The following is a 23470-nucleotide window of genomic DNA, read 5'->3' as shown; positions in this document are numbered from 1 at the left end:
CATTCCACCACCGGCGTGTGCAACGCAGGCGTTACAGCAACTCGCTGACCAGATCACAGATGTTGAAAAAAAACACCCGGACTGTCTGGTGATTATACTCGGGGATTTTAACAGAGCAAACCCCATAAATACCCAAATACAAACAGCATGTGACTTGTCCCACCAGAGGCTCGAACATTTTGGACCACTGCTACACGACAATAAAGGACGCATGTCACTCTGTTCCCCGCGCTGCCCTAGGACTTTCCGACCACTGCCTAGTCTATATTATCCCAACCTACAGGCAAAAGCTGAAATCAGCTAAGCCCATAGTGAGGACCGTGAAGAAATGGTCGAATGAGTCAAAGATACACCTGCAAGCCTGCTTTGACTGCACTGATTGGAGCGTCTTCAAGGCTGCTGCCTCAGACCTGGATGAACTCACTGACACTGTGACATCCTACATCAGTTTTTGTGAGGACATGTGTGTCCTCACAAAACCTTCTGCACATTCAACGACAACAAACCATGGTTCACTGATAAGCTGAGGCAACTACGTCAGGACAAGGAAGAGGCCTACAGGAGTGGTGATTGGGAATGGTACAAGGAAGCCAGGAATAAGCTGATAAAGGAGATCAAGGTTGCAAAGAGGACCTACACTGCAAAGTTGACGGACCAGTGTTCTGCCAACGACTCTACTGCAGTTTGGAAAGGCCTGCAGACCATCACCAACTACCGGAGACCATCTCCCCGCCCCTCAGACAGTTACCACCTGGCTGAGGAGCTGAACGACTTCTACTCAAGTCGAAAGAACTTCACCTTCCCCCTCAGCCACCATTTCCATCACACAGGATCGACCTGCAATCCCAACCTCCCCCACACCTGCCCCCTCATCCGCAATGAGGATCTGTGAACGAGATGTGCATCAACAGTTCCAGAAGCACAAGATCAGGAAGGCTCCAGGACCAGATGGATTCTTTCCCTCCTGCCTGAAAGTCTGTGCTGACCAGCTAGCTCCCATCTTCACCAGGATCTTCAACAGTTCCCCTGGAGATATGCGTGGTCCCTGCTTGTCTCAAACTCTCCACCATCATCCCAGTTCCCAAGAAGTCCCCAGTCACAGGATTAAATGACTACAAACCAGTCGCCCTGACCTCGGTAGTCATGAAATCCTTTGAACTACTGGTGCTGTACCACTTGAAGGTCATCACAGAGCCTCTGCTAGACCCCCTGCAGTTTGCCTACAGAGGAAACAGCTGAGAGGATTATTGGTTCCAGCCTTCCCCCCATTCAGGACCTGTACCAATCCAGAGTCAAGAAGCGGGCTGGCAGAATCGTAAAAGACCCCTCTCATCCCGGACACTGCCTTTTCAGCCTCCTCCCGTCAGGGCGGCGCTTTAGGACTATTCGCACCAAAACCATTCGCCACAAAGACAGCCTCTTCCCCAGAGCTGTCACTCCAATGAACTCCTGACTCCAGAAACTGTCACACCGGAACTCCTGCTGCATTTTGACTTAGTCTTTTTTCCTCATTAGTTATGTTTATTTATTCCTATACCTTATATTACTTTCTTTTTTATTATTTATCCTTTTTTTTTGTCTTGTCTTACCCCTCACACTTTTTATACCTTGCTAGTTTGTACGAGAGCACAAGGCACCAAAGACAAAATCCTTGTACATGCGCTGTACTTGGCCAGTAAAGCTGATTCTGATTCTGATGTGTATAGCAGTGCAAATCTCTTAATTCTTGCTCTTTCACAGCTTTATTCCAGTACATGAAAAACTTGATGTCACATAACTCTGGCTGGGCACAAACTGCTAAAATAGATCTCACCTCCATGATCAATTTTTTGGCACTTTCGTGTTTTAAAGAACACTAGCCATATCTCACTATCAAATCAGAGTCCCTGATTGGTCAAAGTTTAACTGGTTTAACCATTGACGCACACTCAATGGAGACACGTTTTGTTCATAGAACATGAAATCGGTCCTAAAAACTTGTGTAGCGACATAGAATTTTTATTGGAAGCAGTTGCTTGAATGTGCCCTACCAAGGGTGTAAAGTTAACTATAGATTCTCCGTTTTTAAGATTTTTACCCCTTTTTCACCTGTTGTTGGTCTGCTTAACTATGTACCTTAAAAGTATAAATAAATATTACGTCTTGATGCCGAATTTAAAACTATTTTCTGTGACTTGTGGGAAATTTCTAGGGCACTGGATTTTGGAATTGTAGATTCAGACAACTCCAAAAAATGGCAAACACACTATGTAGTGTACTGAGTAGTAAAGGGCTTCGGACATAACGATATTTTTAAACGTTTATTTTAGAAATTTTTCTGAAATCTATTGTGATACTTTAGCTCTTTCTTTATTTTAATTAAATCTGGGCTTGAAGACTATTTACCTAAGCTTGCTAATGAAACTTCAGATCTTTCGGGATCAGTACATTACAGGGTGTCTAAAGGTGACGTTAAAACTCTTTGCGGAAGAAGATCAAGCATTTGTGCTCATATTGTTGAGCACTTTTATAATATTTTGTGACACTCATTGATCGCTTCAAGATTTATTTATTTGTTTTTTCTGCACAGGGCGACTTTCAGAAATTGAGAAGGGTTCAGTGGTTTATCTGGGGATTCAGTTTGTGACCTTGTGTTTATAGGATGATATATCCCGCCTCTGGGCTCGTAATAACGGAGGAACCCCACCTGAGCACTAACCTGCTGCTGCTGCTGCAGCATGAAAGAGCAATCAGCGGCTCCCCGTAAACTGTGCTGCACAACTTCCATCAAGACAAACCCAGATAGCCAAGAAAACAGCAAACAAATTATGCACACATTCCTTCACAGACCTGTTTTTCACCGTCTTAATCTCCTTTCTAAATCAGACAACCGTTGCTGTAATCTGCACAATGCTGCAGTGTGTGTCTGCTTTCCCGCTCGCTGGCTCATCTGATTTGATATATTCCACAAAGTACGGGGCAGAAAAGCACAGGAAATGAAATGGGTGTTCAGACACATCAAGAAAAAGGAGCTTAATAAGAGGAGATTTAAATAAAGGGCCGGATACCACTTGGAAATGAGCAAATATTTCTCAGGCCCCCTAAAACAAATCAACAGTCCAAAAGACTGAAGGAAATGAATGACTGGGCAGTACAAAAAGACTGAATAATAAGTTACAGAAAGAAGATTAATATATATTATGAAACATAAAAGTCAATGACATGTTTTTAGGACGATTATACAATTAAAGTTCCAAGGAAGGCACAAAAAAGTCTATTTAATCAAAATTAAGTTTTATATGCTTTTAACAAATTTGTGTTTAGTTCCTATTTGAAGTCAAAGCTAAATATTATGCAAATATGAGAGGAAATACCCACCCTCTTATCTATGCAGGCCCAAGCAGGCACTTCCATGATTTTTCAAGCAATGAGCCGCATCCTGTTTGTTATACTGCATCACACGCCTGCAACCATCCCGAGGAGCAGACTCACGCCAAATTTAAAACTTTGCCTTTTTGTTGTTTTACCTTTTAACAAAGGCACAAAAAAGGTTAGAAGACAAAGGAATACCTCATTCTTTCTTCTATTATAAAAACTAGATTTATGTCAAACGAACTAGAAAAAAATATAGTTTTTAGGACAAAGGGACGCGGTATTAAGAGCACTGCACTATGACAGATATCAATAATCTGTCATGCAGGTTCTTTCAGCTTCATCTAAAAGTTTTTTTCTTTTTTTCAAGGTTCTTAGGAGCCCTTAAATAAAAACATATTGTTTTCCGATTTTAACCCTTAAGATTCTTGATGCATTTTTCCAGCAAAATAAAAGTATGTGGAATCCACCAAAGACCAAGTGGACAAGATAATACATTTCTGACATGTTTTTTCTGTTACATGCGTTCTTCTGGGTTACAAAAAGGTATTGTGTTGTGGAACCAAGAGACTGGAGATGGTGGAGTTGGCCTCGTCCAGAGAAGCAATATCCGTTGTTGTGCAATCAGTGAGATGACTAAAATTATACTTTTTTGCTTGACTGACATCTTTACCTTGGGGTTCGGAATACTGAGGATATTTCTGTGTAGGCACAGAATTCAATTTGGAATCTGAACAGGTTTAAAATGCCCCAAAATGTGACTTCCAGAACATTTACAAATATGGGCATGAGGTTACAGGGAGTTTGTGAGCTTCGATCACACCTCTTTATGATATTTAGGTATAATTGGACAAGTCTGGATTTACTATAATGTTTTGTGTTAAAAAAATAACAAAACAACAACATGGAAGTGCACGCCATTTTTAAGACTTACCAGTAAAGTTGACAGCACGGATGTGGCTGAGCAGCTCTTTTCCATCGATGTTCTGGGCCATCCGCGGACACAGACCGGGGTAGCCGTAGCAGAGCTCTCGGTGCATTCGGTGAAGAGCATGGGCCATGGCATAAACTGCATCCATCACAAACTGAACCTTCCCTTCTTGTTCATAACTGGAATCTCGACCGACTTTTTCCAAACCTTTAACAGAAACAAGTAAGAGATCGTGTATTATTGAAGAGCATTAGAGTAGTGGTTCCCACCCCCAGTTCGTGGTCGCTGAAAGAAAAGAAAAAAACACAACCTCATTTTTGTGCATTTTATTTATAGTCTCATTCTGAAGGAATTTTTATTTTGGAAAACTAAAAGAGTCTCTCCACCACATCCGACTCATTCTTGACTCATGTCAAGTCATTCGGTCATGTGATGAAAATCCGTCCGCTACTTCTTAAAGCGGCTGCGTCAACCACTAAATTGACAAAGCTAAAAAACTATAACTTATTTAAAACGTTTCTTTTTGCAGTAAAGAGACAGTTAGGAAACAGAAAAAGAGTCTTTGACCTCAAAATAAAATAAAGCAGCATTTAACAGATAATACCCAGGAGTCCAGTTACAATAAATCCAAATATGGATTTATTGTAACTGTTGCAACAATAATAGTAAGAATGCATAATATTCATCAACTGGCTGTTTAATGTCACAAGGATGCTGCTAATAAAGTTGCTCAAATGGTTTATGGTTATATTTAGAAAGTACCAGCTTTGGTTGTTTTTATTTTTGAAGTTATCTGACCTTAAAAATCAGACGAGGCGGAATTTGGCGTCTGATTTTTATAAGCTTCAACAATGACAGTTATGGGTTAAAGGAAAATCTAAATCCCATTTTAATGGATCCCACACAAAATCTAGCTAAGTTTTAACAAACTACAGACATTTTACAAATGATGAAGATAAACTTTACCCCACAAAAGTTAAGTTAATGAACTTGAAACTAAAAAAAAAAGAAAAAAAAGAATTGGACACCCACTTTAGCCTTGTACAGGCCAAATATCGTCTGACATTAAACCAGTCCATGGCCTTAAATGGTTAGGGATCGCTTATTTAGAGCACCTCTATATGTTTCTTACACAGCTGGTACAGGGAACCTAACATAAGATTACAAAAAACAAAATGAAATGATGAAATTAGAGATGACAAAAATGTACAATGGTTAACATAAGGAAAAAAAGACAACAGAGTCCCATCCCAGGAATAGGTTAAAAGATGTAAAATCAAAAATGTTGGAGTAAGAAAAAACTTTGTAAAGAGGAAAGAAGAGAAAAAATGAAAAGGTTGTGCAAAGACATGCTGACCAGCAGGAAGGCTGCAGGGAACCCAGGCAGACAATGACAAACAAGTCCTCTTAGTCCATTTTCACCCTGACAGCAAAGCTACAAGAGAATGAACAGCATGTTCTGAACTACTGATAATGGCATTTCTGTGTCACAGGGAATGGTTATGGACGTTTTTATAGTGAATAAAAAAAAGGACTTCTACATTTTTGACCCTGGTTGCACATCTATTTGCCACCAGCGCTTGGTTCAAGCTATATTTTCTCACATGGTATCCCCGCCCCTTTCTTTCTGATTGAAACATTGGATCCTCCTTTGCAGACTGTTCATGTGTTTGTTTTTTCCCTTTCATTAAGCCCCGGTTATTGCTCCAGCTTCCCTAATTACTGCAAAGTAATGTTTGTTTATCCAGTGGTGATGAACATTTGCATTTATTTTTCCCTTCTTGCCTTAATGCTGTCGTGCAAATATGACACACTCCCCCATCCAATCCTCCGTTCGCACACACAATAAATAAGCTAACGCACAAAGTTACCTCCAGCTAGTAATTCATTGACAGGGCTTTATGTAATAACTCAATGGCCTAATAAGATAATGAAGAAAGAGCAGAGTAAAACCGAGGCAGAAACCAGCCACATTCATTTTCTGGGTTTCATTAAAAAGATTGGATATGTATTCTTTGTTGTGATCGTCTCCTGCTCACCTCATATTCTTTCTTTTCAACCCCCCCCCACCCCGTCTCACTCTTTTTGGCAACACTCACTCATTTCTTACATGTAACAGTCACCTTCGGGCGACAGGGGGTGAATGCAGATCCATCTGGGCTGAGTTGAATTAACAAGACCAGAGGCAGCTTAAATCAATGTGAACACTCATAATGAGCTCCAGAGGATGAAATGCAACCCAGTGTTCTATGGGGTTGTGCTGCTACTCCTTATTTGTGAGTTTTCTGGTGTCTGCACTGATGTGTGAGAGCGTCACCAGCAGCACTGGCAGAAAGTCGCTCCCACCGGCTCGCTGATGACGGATCTACAGATGTGTCGGTGGGAGCAGCTCTGCAATGTGAAGGAGAATGCACCTTTTTTTTTTTTTTTTAATCAGACGCAGCACCTTTACTAAGATTTCATTTTGTAGAATCCTTCAGAAAATGCTTTTACCTCTGCAGAGACACCATCAATCTTTTCCTCATGCTAATGCACCATAAAACTGTGTTTTCCGAGCATCCTAAGCGGATCCCACTGAAAGACAGTCTGCTGAGTTTAATGACAGCAAATGCTCAAAATACTGTTTTGGCTGTAACTGATATTATTCCTTTTTAATTTTGTTTTTTAAAGCCAGCCGTATAAATTGTACAAGCTTTTGTTTGGACACATAAAAGTTCACACTGACCTTGGCAAGGAATATCAATTTTCAATTAAAAAAATTATGTAAATGCACATAAATGCTTGATATGGGCTTCTACTTTCACATGTCACTACGCAAGTTTCCACGAATATTTTCAAGCTCCACGTACAACACGCACGTCCACTGAACGAACGCATGTTAAAAGTTAAACCAGGTCAAACTTTGACCAATCAGGGAGTTGTATTTGTGATGTATGGATGGCATCCCTTGTATTTCACAGAAGGGGCAACTACTGTTTGAGAACCGTTTGAAAATTGATCATGAAGGTGAAATTAATAAATCCACTTTGTGCCTGGTTGGAATTATATGAAACCCAGTTTTTAATATTGGGTGATAGAGCTGTGAAAGAAAAAGCCTGAAGCAAGATTCCACACAACACTCACCGACTGGCAGCAGCAACCAGTTAAGTTCATCACTTTTAGGGTGCATTTAGACTTGAAAGGCTGTTGGTCTGGACCAATTCCACCTTATTTGGTCAGGATAGAGTCCTGAACCCTCCATTTGGTCTGAATTCAGACTGATGTCAAAAGGACATTTGTGTTTCGAAACCAAAGCTTGTAAACAAAAGCATGCGATTAAATATCTCTTCAGACATTGGTCAGGAACTATGAGGGCGGGGCAAAGCAACAGTAGAAAGAATATTGGAAGTTCTACCCTTTGCAATCCTTGTCGGGATAGTTATTTAAACTTTATATATGTCTTATCGCCATGGTTGCTACCTTCCTCTGTTTACATCCCACAATACCCAGCTACATTGGCTGTTTTGGTTCAGTTGCTCTGCTTCGGGAACAGATTGCATTCAGACTGAGGAATCTCAGAGCGGACCGAAGCTCAGTCCGATTGGAAATGAACCAAGACAACCTGGAAAGATGGGTATGAGAGCGGTTCCTGGTCCTGGACCAGGATGTATTCTTGGGAGTATTCTGACTGAAAATTTGCCCCGCATTATTGGTTGAAATTAACTCTTGTTCTTTTAATATCTGAATACATCCTTCGATTTACACAAAATTACACAAACACTGTGTCACCATGTGACATCTTAAAACCAGCCAAAACTTTGTTCCACTTTTCATTTTCAATGAGATTTTTATTATTTGATGTGTTTTAGAGCTGTGATGTCTATGATGACAGAATACATAATACCAACTTTTTGTCTTAAAAATGATTGAGTGCTCTTTTATAGAGCTTGATTTTTGTTTTTTTATTTTTAAAAAAAGCTGTTGTATAACCATAAAGCTAATTTTTCAAAAGGATTTTTTATGTGTAGAATTGTTGTCATTTATTTTATTTATTAAAATATTTTTGACATATTTTCAAATTTGTTATGCTTTTGTGGCTATTAAAATATAACCTTAGAAGTAGAGTACTTTCCCTGTTTTATAATTCACCATCATAACAGACTGCATTATGTAGATATTTCTAAACATTTCTTAGCCGTGCGGGTCGCTCCCGCCTGTGTGTGGTTCAATGTCAGAGCATTGTGGAAGGAACTTAAAGCTTCCTTTGCACACTTTTCCCCCAAATAATATGCAAACGCGTGTTGCCTGACTGCTTTTGGTGAGCCAATTCAATCAACTTGTTAAACACTCAATGCACTTCACCCAGCCACTGATGTTTGTGAAAACAAACATCAATAGAAGAGTGCACCAAGGGGAGCCTAATGCAATTAAAAGACTAACAGATTCACCTGAGATCTCATCTGTTGCAGTTAAAACAAATTTTTTAGCAACCACCAACTAATGCAAAAAAACATGGATTCTCCATTTGATGAGAACCATATATACTTGAATGTGTGAAGATCCATTGTATCCATTGTAGGTATATTTTCATGAATATAAGGAGGTTTTGTTGGCGACAAGTCCTGAAAAACAAAAACCCAATTACTGAATTTTACGGACAGGCACGATTCGAGATATTTGCAAAATATGGGAAAACATAAGAGAGAAGTCATTGACTGTAAACAAGAACTGGACTGAGGGAATGTGATGTCACCCAAATTAAAATAAATAAATAAATTAAAATCAATGGTACAACAGAAAAGCCTGAGGGGAATCAAGCCCAAGACTTGAATTTCTCTCAGCAGCTTGTAGGCCTTGTTGGTTTGAGGAGTTCCCAAAGCAGTAGATTTTTGATAGTTCAGTAAATTGACTGCTTTATTTTTTAGAATAAAATGTGGCTAAACACACAACATCACAAATGTATGCAAAGGAAATTTACATGGTCAGCATACTGTGCTTATTCCCCTACTTTCCCTTGCTTATTGTCCCCTGAAGACTTCTGATTTGCTCGATCCTATTTATATAAACAATGTGATTTAGCTGCTGCAAGGCCACTCTATAGAGTCTGTCTCTATGCTTAGCGCAGGAGCGTGAGACCTCCCTGTGGGTGGCGATGCGGGGGCAAATGGGTAACACTTCACTGCAGGGAGAATGAGAATGTCATTGTCCGGGGACATAATAGTTGTTTCTAAAAAAAAAAAAACATAATTGGACAAACTGGTTTCCCTTTGTTTCATTTGTAATTAGACGCGTAATTACGCATTTTTGTTTTAGAAAAATACTCAGAAATATGTGAATGGGTCCAAATACCACTTTGGGTTTGATTTTTGTGAGGAATTAATAAAATAATAGACTTAAAAGCTCAAAAAGAGGATTTTGCATGATATAGGCCCTTTAAATCATGTTTTCATCCAGATTAGATGTTTTTTTTACATATTAAGATTATTATCAACAAATAAATCTGATCTGTCAAGTTTTAGAACCATGGCTCAAAAACTTTGCCCACCACTGGTATAGAACAACAGTACAGAAGTACTGTATCTTTTGAAGTAAAAGTAACTCTGAAGTCGAACAGGAGTATAAGTCACAGTTTTGGACAAAAATTTAACAAAATACGGGAACACAAACAGACATTTTGTCTTGAAAGACAAATCGTTATAACAGAATAGACAACAATAATAGACTGATTATATGCTTGCTTCACTAACATAACACAATATTGCTTATTTAGCATGAAACATAGTAAGAATCTAGTTTAGAGAACAACATCTGAACAATTATTCAGATAACAATAGCATAAAGGACATCCTAACAAGTCAACTAAACTCTTTAAATTAATTGAATTCTTTATTGTCTGTGTCATTATGGAACAATTCCAACAAGCCCGAGGTTAAGACTGAGCAGTGCTTTGTCTTATCAGATGCTGAGAGTAGCAAACACTGATACACACACCTGAGTGCCTTCGTGTGGTTGTTGGTCCGAACAATACTTTATTTTGGCCAAATTTCTTATCATGTTTTGTTCATTAAATGAAGACTTTCTGACCCCGTTTCAAATTGCTATCACTTTAATTTTAATTCATCACCTTGTTTGAATTCCATTAAAGAAAAAGTTGCAAGTGGGAATTACTACAATACTTTAAGATTCACAACAATTCAAAATTAAATAATGGCTGGATTTGAAGTTTAGCGCCAGGTAGAGAATTCTGGCCTATATGTGAGTATCTATGTTTTTAATCAAAGAAGACGATGCTAAATCGCCACAAAATGTAAACAAGCATGAAGTATTTGTAGTAATGTTGACTCCACTTGCTACTTCTTAGTTGATTTGTCTCCAATATGTGAAACTATTCTATTTCTATTACTGGAAGTCTATTTTCTGGTGTCTCTTAGGTGTTTGCACTCATTTGCGTTCATCATTTGTGCCAATTTCCTAACAGAAGGGGGGGGAGAACAAAGTATTCACTCCAACCCAAAGATCAACCTGCCATGCAATAATGAGAACTTCTCTACGCTGTTCTTATGGGATGTGAAAAGAAAGGCACAATGCATCATTAATCAGCATATTGCAAGAAAATGAAATCTTGCCTTAAGAAAGCTAAACGACTGTTACTGTTACAAGTAGTGCTCACTAAAAAAAAAAAAGCACACACTCTACTGTCTGTCTTTCCTGGGATTGCATCATGTGTTAAAACTGGAGCAAAGTGCTAGTCTCTGTGTGTGTATGAGTAACTTTGGGTGTGTTCGAAAAGCTGACCACAGTGCAGTTTTGGTCGCCTTCTATGAAATAAATGATTTACACACAAAAAATCCGAAGGGAACGGAAACTGCAGATTCCTATCCAATGAGCAAAGTCACAAATGTAGATCAAAGTTCAAATAATAATAAAAAAATGAGATAATTGTGGAAGCTACTTTCCCAACAGTGATGATACTGTTTCACGGATAATGACACTTTGTAGAGCAAGCTAAATACGACAGTGAAAGATGGTTAAAAGCCATCTTTAGGGATAGATTAATGATGTTTTGTTGCCATCAAAACTAATATTAAAAATATGTACATTTAAACCAGAGCCCTTCAAATGTCTCTTAAACTCCCATTTTCTCACCTGGCACTTCAACAGTGCTTCAAAGGTGGTAAAAGCGAATCACTTTTCTACAAACATCAAGATGACTGGATAAAAGCAAATAATACATCCCAGAGGGGCTGCGGCAAAAAAAAAAAAGATAAATAAATAAAAAGACTGCTTTTAGTGACAAGCTTGCATGAAAACTGAGAAATAAATTGCCACAGGAAAGAGAAAAAATCTGATAATAAGATTACTTATGTGCCTCGTGTTGAGAGACTATTACAAATATATGTAAAAAAATTTAAAGATCCTATTTTTACATATTATTTTAGAAATCCTAATATTCAAAGCTGACATTTTTCAATTGAGGCTGTTTGATCTTTTCTGGTTCATATCATGTTTTTATCCTAACAACAAATAATTCTTTCAAACCAGGTCACAAGACACACACACAAAAAACATGTTAGATGATTATGGAGGTCAACAGTGTTTTGATCATAACAGACCATAAAAACACAACTAATACAATGATGTTAATGTTTCTGAAGAAAAAAAAAACAAAACATAAAAATAACTAAATGTCAAAAAACAAATAATCTGTTATTGATAGAGATGGGCAGTTTTAAAGAGTGTAGCCTTTTAAGCAGAGTCAAACTTTAATGAGCTGATTGCTATTTAAATGAATATAACTATATGCAACCATTTGAGTCACGTTTTTCTGTGGTCCTTGAAAAAGGTAAGTAAAAAAATGCATATTAGCATGAGTTAAAATGTAATATTTTCCTTACAGATCAAATCAAGCAATATTTTATAACTCGAACTTCTTCAGACTCTTTAATTGTTAAACAGGAGCAACATTTGTAGATCTTCTGGCTCATTTACCAGCAGACTCCACAGTGAGCCTGCTGCCAGCAAATCCACTGCAAAAATGGGTTTCAGGGTGTTGCTGCGTCTAAAACAAATGCAGATCTATACATTAAAGCACTGAGGTAAGACTAATGCATGGATACTGACTGACTAAGTGCTTTGATGGATGCCTTCACGGACCACTGTGTCAAGGAGATTTTACACATGAAGTGATGGATGGCACCACAGACGGACTAATTATTTCAACAAGCTCCCTAATTAAACATCAAGCTGGAGCATTTATTTAATTCTATGGTTCTGCACTCCTTACCTTAAAATGTGTGTGTGTGTAGGTGTGTGTGTGTGTGTAGGTGTGTGTGTGTACTCGTAATTTTTGCCTCACCAGGACAGCTATTAGTACTGACCTTCTAAAGACCATTAGGTTTTTGGGGACATTATCGTATCCTTATCTGGGAGAATCCGTTGTCTCGATTTCTAGTTAGATGTACAAGCAAGTTGTAAATAAAGGGTAGGATTCATTTTAAAAATAAACAGGACGCAGTGAGGCTTTAGGTCGAGCTGAAAAATAATGATTTTTGTGAATGTGTTTAATTTGTGTTCTTTTTTTGTATGTCTGGTCAATGTAGTGTAATGTTTATAAAAACATTTCAAAAGAAAATTATTTTTTTTCCTTGAAATTACTAAATAGTCATTTCAGATGCTGATGAATTCATTTACATAAAGACTCTTTAATTAGCTTCCCCGCCATTTATCAAAGTCTTTTAAAAGACATTCAGGAGATGACAGGATAATGAGATGGTGTCCAGACAAACACACACACCATAATTTATATACACTTGTGTCAGCTCTGCTACAGTACACAAATACTTTAAGAAACAATTTAAGGTTACATTTGAAAAGGGTTTCCATGCTCACACAAACTATCAGCTCTTTGCTACTCATCAGGTAGACACATGGCTCTAAAGCCGATCTGACCTGAAAGAAATACATAATCAATACGAAGGACTGAGAAATGGCTATACGGCTGAGATTGTGAACTAGATAATTTGACAATAAAGCACAAAAGCCAGGGGTTATGTCAATACAATGCTACACAAATACAGTTTATTATATCTGATCCTGTGCGCAGGGTTGTGTTTGTACAACTGTACTTGAGTGTGTTCAATTATTGGTGTCTGCGTTCAGTCTGAGAAGAATCAGATCTCAGTGTCGAAAATCTCATTAATACTCTGTTGTGGTTTTAAGAAGTTTCTAGCAGCACCATTAAGGTCAATAAAGGTTATTCAAAACAATCTGATGGTAAAATTAATGGCAGGTTAAAGAGTTTGGGCATAACATCTGCATGATGTTCTCCTAAAAAGGAGGAAACTCATTCAGTTCACAAACCAAAAATATTGCTGATTTTAATTATATTTTTCAATGGAGTTTAGAGCTGAAAAGATTTTTATTCTTGAATTCAAAGCACACATTTCAAATAGCCTTATGTAGACTCTTAGATGTAGTTCATAGTTTAGAAACTTGCATGGATTTTCCAAAATGTGAGCAACCGCAAAACTCTTGTGTGAAATTTTCTTGGTGACATTTTTTTAAACTAGTAAACTGCGACACTAGTGTATAGCAATTTAAAAGTATTCTGCTTGTGGTGTTTTTAAAGTCTTTGCACCAGGGTTTGTAATAACAGCCCTGGTGTTGCGCACAAGCTCCCATATACAGTAGATAAAACACACAAACACCCAGCTGGGATTCAAACCAGGACCTTTTGAAGTGAGGCAAAAGTGATAACCACTACTTCACGTATTAAATAAGCCTTTTGCTGTCATGTTGTAACATTAGACATATATCAATCTTTCATAATCAAACAAAGCCTTTAGAATTATTTCAAAGTTGGTGCTTCATGTCCACAAAGTTTCAGCTACTTCTGTGTTTAAAGAATGTTAAGGGCAGACACGTGCTTTCTCAAAGTTGCTCAGTCACTTCCAGGAATTAGTTCATTAATATTATCACTGACAAGGTCAAAAAAAGAAAAAAGAAAAAAAGGGAAAGGAAAAAAAAACTTCACACATTCCAGAATTTATTGGAGCCTCTGTGCATCTAATGCATTCTTTCATTTGCATTTCCTTCTCTTGAGGCCTGCAGCAAGACAGCTTCCGGAATTTTCTTTGACTTTATAAAGATCGATTTGGAGTGAAACACTACTTTTGATGAAAAATGTGAGGCAGCTGACAGATATGGCTAATTTACAGTGTAATATATATCTACATTATTACTGCTATGTTTGACTCCTTATGGTACGCTCAGCAACTATAAATTATTTATTAGCCATTATTCACATTTTTTCAAACACATTGGTGGCACAGCTTATCATCACTCTCTAGCTTTCTGCATGTACGCCCCTTTGGTGTGCGTGATCCTCTTTTCTGTACTAATTTATTTTTGTGTCCTTGCGGGAATGTTTTCTTTATCTTAAACCAGCTTCCAATCTTTTCCCTCTTGAAAAAGCATGTAGGCCTTAAACACAAAGAAGGGATGAAGGTGGAACGAATAAAACAAAAAAATCAAGGGGAGGTGAACAGGGAACAGTAAAAAACACGATTCTGATGTCAAAAGTTGTTATTAAATTGGAAAAAAAACAGAGAAACCAGAAAAGTAGATGAAAATAATTCAAAAACTTTAGTTGAATTTACAACATCAAACTTAAAAAAGACGTGTGTGCATACGCATTACAATGCTATTCATCAAATAGGCCGTGTTACACAGCCACTACGTGCATTTTGCACATATTGCTTGGATGAAAATTGGTCATACTTGAAATGACATGAAAATTTTCCATGTAGTATCAAGAATGAACCGCGTTAAAACCACGGAAGAAGTACAAATACACCACACAAAGAACATGTAAATCAACGTAAAGTACTCTACATCTGATTAATGGCCTCACCCAGACTTTATTTTGTCTTCTGCTTCCCTAGCTCCGATTCATTAGCTGCTGGATCTGAACCAGTTGGTTATTATGATGCAGAAGAATAAGCATTAGCACTTCTTGCCTTTGGGGGTTCATGGTGATCGCTTCTGGAACTCATGTAAAGATTTGTACTTATAGGCGGCTCTGCATTGACTGCTACGCGATTCATGCATGAACTGTTCGTGATTATTGCGCTGTTTATGTGTGATTCATTAGTGATTCGTACAACAAATACATAATTTGATATGTGCGCCGTATTATTATTAGTTATACATTGGGGCGGCCGTTGTGGGTAGGTAGGGCGGTCGACCTCTGATCGAAAGTTTGCAGGTTCCCGCCTTACCCACCCATGTGTTGAATTGTCCTTGAGAAAGACACTGAACACTACCTTGCCTCTGGTTCAAGGTTGGTGCCAGTGTTGCGCAGCGGAGCCGCATTAGTGTGTGAATCAGTGAAAGGGACTGTGACTGTAAAGCGTTTTGGACCTTCGAAGAAGGTAGAAAAAACGCTATTTAAGTGTACGCCATTTATCATTTACCATATATCGGTGGGACAAGCATGAAAAGTCAGTTAAATATGGGTGGAACGGTCGTGGAAGGCCACAAATGTGCGTATGCATTTCACAAAAATCAAGCACAATTGTGTAAGATTAATGTAATAATTGCATATATACTGCGAACAAAAATAAAGCATAAACTGCATAATTCTTAACCAACCAAAACTTTTAAACAGCTCAAAAGCGAATTCAAGTAAAGATCTCAACGGACATCTGCAGCACACATTGACAGATGACAAACGCTTATTAATTACGTATATCATATATGCATCCCGAAAGACCGAAATTTTATCTGTGCAATATGCGCAGAATATACGTAATGACTGTGTGACATGGCTTCATTAAACCGTTTTTGCAGAAACATATTTACGACATCCCTTAGAGTTTATTTAATACAATAAATAAACAAGAAGAAAAACAAATCGATATTTGTTTTATTTTCATAGTTAATATTCACACCAAGAGAGAGGTTTTAATAGAATTCCTTAATTAATAGCATTTAGTGATGATGAGCCAAACAAAACAGGTCATGGAATCTACACTACACAATTATAGCTTGTTTTAAATAACTCAAAGTATCTTTTTTTATATTTAATTATAGCTAAATTAATATAAAAGAAAATCATTACAAATGTAAGATTGAATGATTCTCAAATAATTGCACAGTATACTTGGTTTTATGTTGACATTGCGTTGCACTTCTTTGCCTTTTGAAAGCAAATGTTTACAATGTCCCAAGGAAGGGCACCGACTTTTTTCAAGGTTAAGAAGCAGTTAGCTGTGTGTTCCTCTGTTGGCGTGTAGGAAAAATATGTTTAGTCAAAGTCATTGGAGGATAATCCTTGATAAATTCATCCTTCCTCATTTGTGCTTAATTTATGCTCCTACAAATAGTTCACATAAGACTTTAAATTCTCTTTAGGATCATTCACAGAGGTGTTTTTTTCTTTTTTGTTTTCTTTAAATGAACCCTTTTTTTTAACTAAACTGGCTTGTGTTCTGTTCAGACTATTTGTGCTTCATCAATCAGGGGTTGATTGAGTTGCAAACATTTGTTTTTCTGGCCAGGACAAGGGTTATGTTATCCCCTAATGTTCCTTCAGTTAAAAGTCCTCACCTCGTACATAGGAGTGACCACCTCCAAACTTGGGCTGAATGCAAAATCTGGGTTTTGATTAGCTTTTGCTGCAATCCACAGGACTTGGTTCAGTGGCTAATAAAAAAAATAAATTGCGCCTCAGAAAATCTGTTTCATTTCAGCCTTTATTTCCCTCTAAAACTCTGTTCATCTTTTCCACCACGCAGTGAAACTCCTTGCAGGGAGAGGCATTTTTTACCAGGGGTCTTAAAATTACGATATGCTGGTTCTCAAGGACTCACCCTCACTTTGGTTAATGACTGTGCTCTAAAAAATTAATGATTAGCAGCAGTGGTCAATATTTGAGATTAGTAAGAGACCAGGCAAAGAAACCTGCTGGATACAGAAGAATTATTTGTTTGATACATTTAGAAGCATAAAAAGAAAAACGAAGATTAAAGTAGATTAATATAAGATTTATATCAGCAGATTAAAAAATAATAATAACATAAATGCCAATATCAAATTGTTTGAAACTACACTGTGCTCAAATGTAGCATTAAAACCTAGATATCACTTAGGTACTTGATAAAACTTCATTTTCGGTTGTGTGTTTTAATATTTTAACGTAAATTTGGCAAAAGAGCCTGAATCTACATTCACATCACCCTCGGCAACAGCCACTTTCAATGAAAAGTCTATGTAAACACATGCTTTAGGCTTCCATGTTAAAAACTCTCACATTCATGTGTAGCTATGCACATTTTTAAGATAGTTTTGAACAGCCATTGAATGCGTTTTGCAAGGTAGACCAGGTCAAACTTCGACCAATCAGGGTCTCAGATTTAGTAGTGATGTATGGCTAGCATCCCTTTTAATTCATGGAAGTGCCAATCGTTTGAAAATTGATCATGAAGTAAAATTAATTATTGTGGTTTGTACCCGCCCAGAATTAAACGACACAAAGTCTTTCATAAGTCGGAGTAGTACTGTGAAATAAAATGCCTGGAGCAAAATTCACAATATTTGCACTGCTTCGACATTTTCACACTAAACCTCTTCCAAGTGTAAGTGACGGACATGCGCTTGTAAACAGTAGCAAAAGCAAAAGAAGCCCCTCCCTGTCTGTCCAGTGTGAACACAAAGGGCTAAATGCTCATTTAGTGCATTGTTTAATGCGCGTCAAATGTCCAGATTAGCTTTAGAGTAAGTTTTCAGTTAAAAAGAAATTAAGTTTGCTTCCTCCTAAGTGTAAAACGATAAAAAGATATGCCCAAAACAAACCAAAAAAAACCATTATTTTTTTTAAACTAGAAAAGTAGTGCATATTCTTTTGTTTAATTTTGTTAGATAAAATAAATTTTTACTATTCTCCTATATTCCTTTGTGTTTCTGCAGCATATTTTCAATGGAAACGCGGTCGCAGCTGAAATTCTGCATGCTGCGGCTGAATTATCCTGCATTCCTGGTGGTGGAAAGATGTTATCCAGAAACATCTAATGGTGTATTCTTCTGCTTTATAGATGAATGGCTTGTTTCTTTGGACTTGGAAAATCACAATTTGCCTTGGGAGTTCACATGCTCAGTTTGTACAACGTGGATTAAAAAAAACTTTTTCAGATGCCAGTGGAAAAAGCAGAAAATGCTTTAATTCCACCACTACTACACAAAAATAGTAAAAAATAAATAAATAAATAAATAAATAAATAAATAAATAAAAAACGTGCAACTTTTGTGTTCCATTGAATACTTATATAAATGAAAACAATCAGATTCCAAAGATATCTACTAAAAAGCATAGTAACACAACTTTTTCTCCCAACAGATTTGACTAGAGTAATGTTAAAAATGATTAATTTGCTAATTGATACACATTTGTCAGGTCAGTTTTTGGAGACTAAACACTGAAATGAAGGTTCTTAGCAAGGCTTAGTGTTCTACTCATAGGATGATTGGTCCCCTTGAACGGTGGCAGGCTTAGGTGGCGTTCCCTAAACCCAACAGTTTTTGACGGTAACCCTACCAGTGGTTTATGAAACAACATTTAAAAAATTGCTTTCCTGACAGGTTGTGTTCTTTAGGAAGTTGATGTTTGTGTTGACCCTGGTGACACTTTATGGAGTGTTTTGCGGAAATGAAAACTTCCAGACTGTGTAGACAAAAAACCTGTATGTGTTACTCTACCTTGATGCTCACATACAGTACAAGTCCCAGCATCAGCTGACAGGGGGATGTCGACACATATTGACAAGATACAATATATTGCAAGACCTTGTAAGAGATCGTGCTGGAGGTGCTCTGGCAACATGCTAACAGAGAGAGCTAACTCCCTCAGACTGAATGTGAGAAAAGGCCTCTATTATTGCTTAATAAAGATTGTCAATCTCCCACTCCTCTTGTTACCACTCTCCTCTGCTGTCTTGTCCACTTTCAAGCTTGAGCTTGAAGCAGTCCGTAATGATGAGTCCATGTAAATTGGTTCAGGCAGGTTTCTGTGCTGCCACGTCCACAGCAGCGGTGCTGCAGTGTGTGAGCACTGTTAGCTCTTCTATCCTCTTGAGGCGATGTCTCACTTTCTTCATTATAATGTGCAACACTGACGTTACGTGCTACATTTTTCTCTTCTCTGTATTTCAGCTTTTGCTCTTTCTACCCATCTCCACAGGGATAACCAAAAAAAAAAAAAATCTTCCTGCACAAATTCACACATAAAATGTTCATATCAGATGCTGGATGGTTTGTATAGGCTTTAGATAAAATAAATAATAAAAGCATCTGCATGTACTTTATATTTTCAAAAATATTCAATCAAATGCCATGACAGGCGTGTAAAGTCAAATTCTATTGGTGTTAATATCCTTCTGACTTCCAAGCAATGCAACTTTTTCCTCTGTTGAGGACATTTCTAAACCTGAATATCTCCTAACCACTCCATATTAATGAACTAACTCCTTTTGGTAGGAGATATTTGGGGCTTTTTAATGACATGAAATGTAAAGAGGCGGGGCTCTGGGTATTGTATTTTTATTTTATTTAAAAACGTACGGTATGGTTCAGTCCAGTTTAGAATGGTCCAGGCATGCGGTGTGTAGCTTTGCATCATAGTAGTGCGACAACAGCAAAAGCGAAGCAATCAATGACAATGGAGGTCATTCAGCAGCTCTTTTTTTTTTTCCACTTGGCTTTGGTACTTCATATTCACAAATGTTTGTGAAAGCTGTTTGCATCTGATTAATTTCATACACCTGTGGCTGTGAAAGTGTTCCGAACACCTGAGTTCAATTATCTAAATGAGTGAGTGAGTACTTTTGGCAATATAGTTCTTCTGAGGAAAATCCAAAAACAAGTTAGACTCCCGCTCTTTGTTGGATCTCCACATCTCGCAAATCTGCCAACGGCTTCTGGCTTCACACAGAGCGCATCGCGAGAACAGTTAGATAACCGTGTCCTCCACAAGAAAATGAGAAAGGATCACTTCACTCCAGGTGAATGACACTTCATCTCAAACACTGAACGCACTCGGAGAGGCATGAAACTCTGCGTGGGCCTCACAGCCGGAAACCTGTCTGTCCGTTACTGGCTGCCTCTCATTTTCCACGGAGCTCCCCATCTGTGTCTGCCTCCGTCTTTAAGTCCGTTCAGCCCTAAAGCCTCTGCAGAAGGGAGGGAATCGTTTCCTAAGCCTATGAGCCCACGTCCATATCCACCTCGTTAGAATATGCTCGGTGGAAAAAACTGGACAAACGTGTGGATGAGTCTGGATCTAATTACCGTCTGCATCTTCCATGGACAGATTACAAGTGTTGGACAGACTTTACATCTTCTAAAGTATCGTTTCTGCTCAGTAAAGACAAGTACCTTTGTGCTCTTAGAGCAGGGGCTTCCAGTTATCGTTTTGAGCAGGGGTGTCAAACTCATTTTCACCGAGGGCCACATCAGCATAGTGGTTGTCCTCAAAAGACCAAATATAACTTATACATGTTAATGTAATGATGTAATGTAATGAAAAATAAACGTAACTACTCCTTAATGTTAAATAACCCATTTATTTATTTATTATAACTTTTTAAAATGACAATTACAGTTGCATAGAAAACATATGTTTGCTTGTTACTCTTGCATAAATCCTTTTAAATTTGATTCTGTCAGGTTAGGTTATATGGACAGTGTTTAAGCCCTAATGTATAGTTGCCCAATCCGATATTTTAAGTCCAGTTCCCCCTGGATATGAATAAATACACACCAATTTTCATTTTTATTTTAAGGAATTGAAACTTTTATGCTCTCGCGGGCCACATAAAAAGACATGTCGGGCCACATTTTGCCCGCGGGCCTTGAGTTTGACACACTTGGTTTAGAGGCTTTTAGAAGAGATTTTTCCAAAACTTTGTGAAATATTAATAATCTATGTCAAACTTGAGCTCCATGTGAGGGCGTCTGGGCAAACATTTGGCAATCTTCAACTTTGGCTTATTAAGTCAGAAGCTGAAGCACTACCTTCATTATGCAGCTGCTAAAGAAAGTACAGTCTCATGTTAATCTTCCTAATAGGAAAAGAGACCAGGAGACTTTTGACTCAACTACGGTCACACATTTAGACATTTTTCACTTGTTTAAATATTCCGGTTATACAATTCCCTCTGCATTGCAGAGACATTAACGTTATTTGTTCGGTACATCTCTCTGAGTCTGGCTGGACCCAGAACATTCAATCCATCTATAATGAGCAAAGCAGGAGCAAACAACTGCAGCTTCATGAAACATACATGATTGCTGATTGCTTTGCAAATGGTTTTGCAAAAACCCAAACTATTTTTCTTCCTGTTTTAATCCACATCACTACTTTATTATTTAAAATAGCCACAACTTAAGTAGCAGTCTTATTATTTTTGTCATGTTTATCAATGAAATACGTTTCAAAGTTTTTATTTTAGTGCTCTAGTTGGTTTGACCAAGCATGGTATTGGGGTTGTTGAGTAGAGGAACAAACAATACAGGAAGTAACTTTGTTTTTAGATTTAGATATTTGGTTTGGCTAAAGGGAACTATGAAATCTTTTACATTTCTATTTAGTTTTTGATAATCAATATCTTGTATTCTCAGGCTAAGTTCACACCGCCCTCGGCAATTAGCTACTCTCAAAGAAAAATCTATGTAAATGCTTTTTTGTGAATGTGTTTTTGGGCTCATGATAAAATATAATCATCAATTTCATAATACACTATAAAAAGTGGCTGTGGTGCTGAGGTAGGGCGGTCAACCCCTGATTAGAAGGTTGCAGATTTGGCTTCTGCCTTGCTTGCTGTTGGGCCAGGGGGTCGGCAACCCAAAATGTTGAAAGAGCCAAATTGGACGAAAAAAACAAAAAAACAAATATGTCTGGAGCCGCAAAATATTAAAAGCCCTATTTAAGCCTTATAATGAACGCAACACATGCAATATGTATCTATATTAGCTATATTAGCCTACTATCAAAATGACTAAGTTGCTACAAATACATAATGAGCATTCACGAAAAATGTCTTTTTGCCCTGCAGTGCATTCTGCGGAGAACGACGCGTCACGTGACAACTCTGTTGTGCAAGTTTAACTTCATTACAATATCAATGAATTATATTTCATTGCTTTGATAAAATTAAAGAAATGTGATAAAGAAATCCGATTTTTGATGTCATCTTTATTTTGAGGATTCGAACACAAAACAATAAAATGGAACATGCGTGCCCCATGACAGTCAGCGTGCGTTCGAATGACAGAACAGCTTCAAGCGTATGCGGCGCCTGCAGACTTTCATTCAGCTCGTTTAGGTGGCTTGTCAAAGTCATATCCACCAAAAAGTGCAGTTTTTCCAGCCCCTCAGTATCTTCTAGTTGCGGGTAGTTCAGGTCTTTGCTTTTGAGGAATGTTCTCGCGTGTGACGACAAAGTGACACAAAACGTCACCCCTGGACAGCCATCGGACTTTGTTGTGTAGCAGGAGATCAGAATACTCGCTTTCAACTTCATCAAGCAATGCGCGGAACTGAAGGTGGTTCGATTTACATCAGCCACCGTCAGCGGTCCGCTAAAAGTAAAAAGTAAAAAAAAAAAAAAGCCCTGCTGGTAGAAACGTGTGTCGCAGGCTATGACGCGAATTTTCGTTGACAGAAATGTTGGAACTTAATATTGTAGTGGCGCTCATGTGCATTTTAGGTCTATTAGCAGCAAGGGATTGTGGGATGTGGTCTCCTGATCTAATTAAGGCTCAGCATGAGCGTTTCTTTTTGCCCACGTTTCTTTTCATTTGGCAGTTTTTTTGTTCCACCTTAGTTTATTCTTCCTGTTGTGTTGTTTCTTTATGTTGCACCATGAGTGTGGGAGGGGGAGAGGTTGATTACGCCTGTGAAATGTTCAATGTGGTGTGTTTGACATAAATGGGCTTGTTATGCGAGGAAGGGGACTGCGTTCTCAGCTTCTCTTTCTGCCTCCTCCTCTCTGAGACTGTTATAAGGCGTGTGGTGTATGGGACACGGACAGTTCTCCAGCGCAGCCAGTTGATAGACAGCTCAACTTGTTGACAGTTTGGCTCCTGTATTTCCCGCTACAAGTGACGTATCTGCTGGGCGTTACAATATTTATTCTACACATTCTTGCAGCATTG

The 23470-nt window shown here is 38.0% G+C and overlaps 1 protein-coding gene across 11 annotated transcripts in view; it reads right to left on the bottom strand.

Moving 5' to 3' along the window:
* grm8a (glutamate receptor, metabotropic 8a) overlaps positions 1 to 23470 on the bottom strand; it is a 361648-nt gene that overhangs the window by 105553 nt on the left and 232625 nt on the right. For all 11 annotated transcript variants that reach the window (XM_078942157.1, XM_078942159.1, XM_078942163.1 and 8 more), the window contains one exon: positions 4286 to 4489. In XM_078942157.1, coding sequence (XP_078798283.1) covers positions 4286 to 4489 — 204 coding nt within the window. The remainder of the gene's footprint in view (positions 1 to 4285; positions 4490 to 23470) is intronic.

This window comes from Oryzias latipes, chromosome 23 (genome assembly GCF_053564925.1).
Source record: "Oryzias latipes strain Hd-rR chromosome 23, Olatipes_Hd-rR_3.1".
NCBI lineage: Eukaryota > Metazoa > Chordata > Actinopteri > Beloniformes > Adrianichthyidae > Oryzias > Oryzias latipes.
The sequence above is the reverse complement of the archived record's forward strand: the minus strand, read 5'-3'. Positions and strand labels throughout refer to the sequence as shown.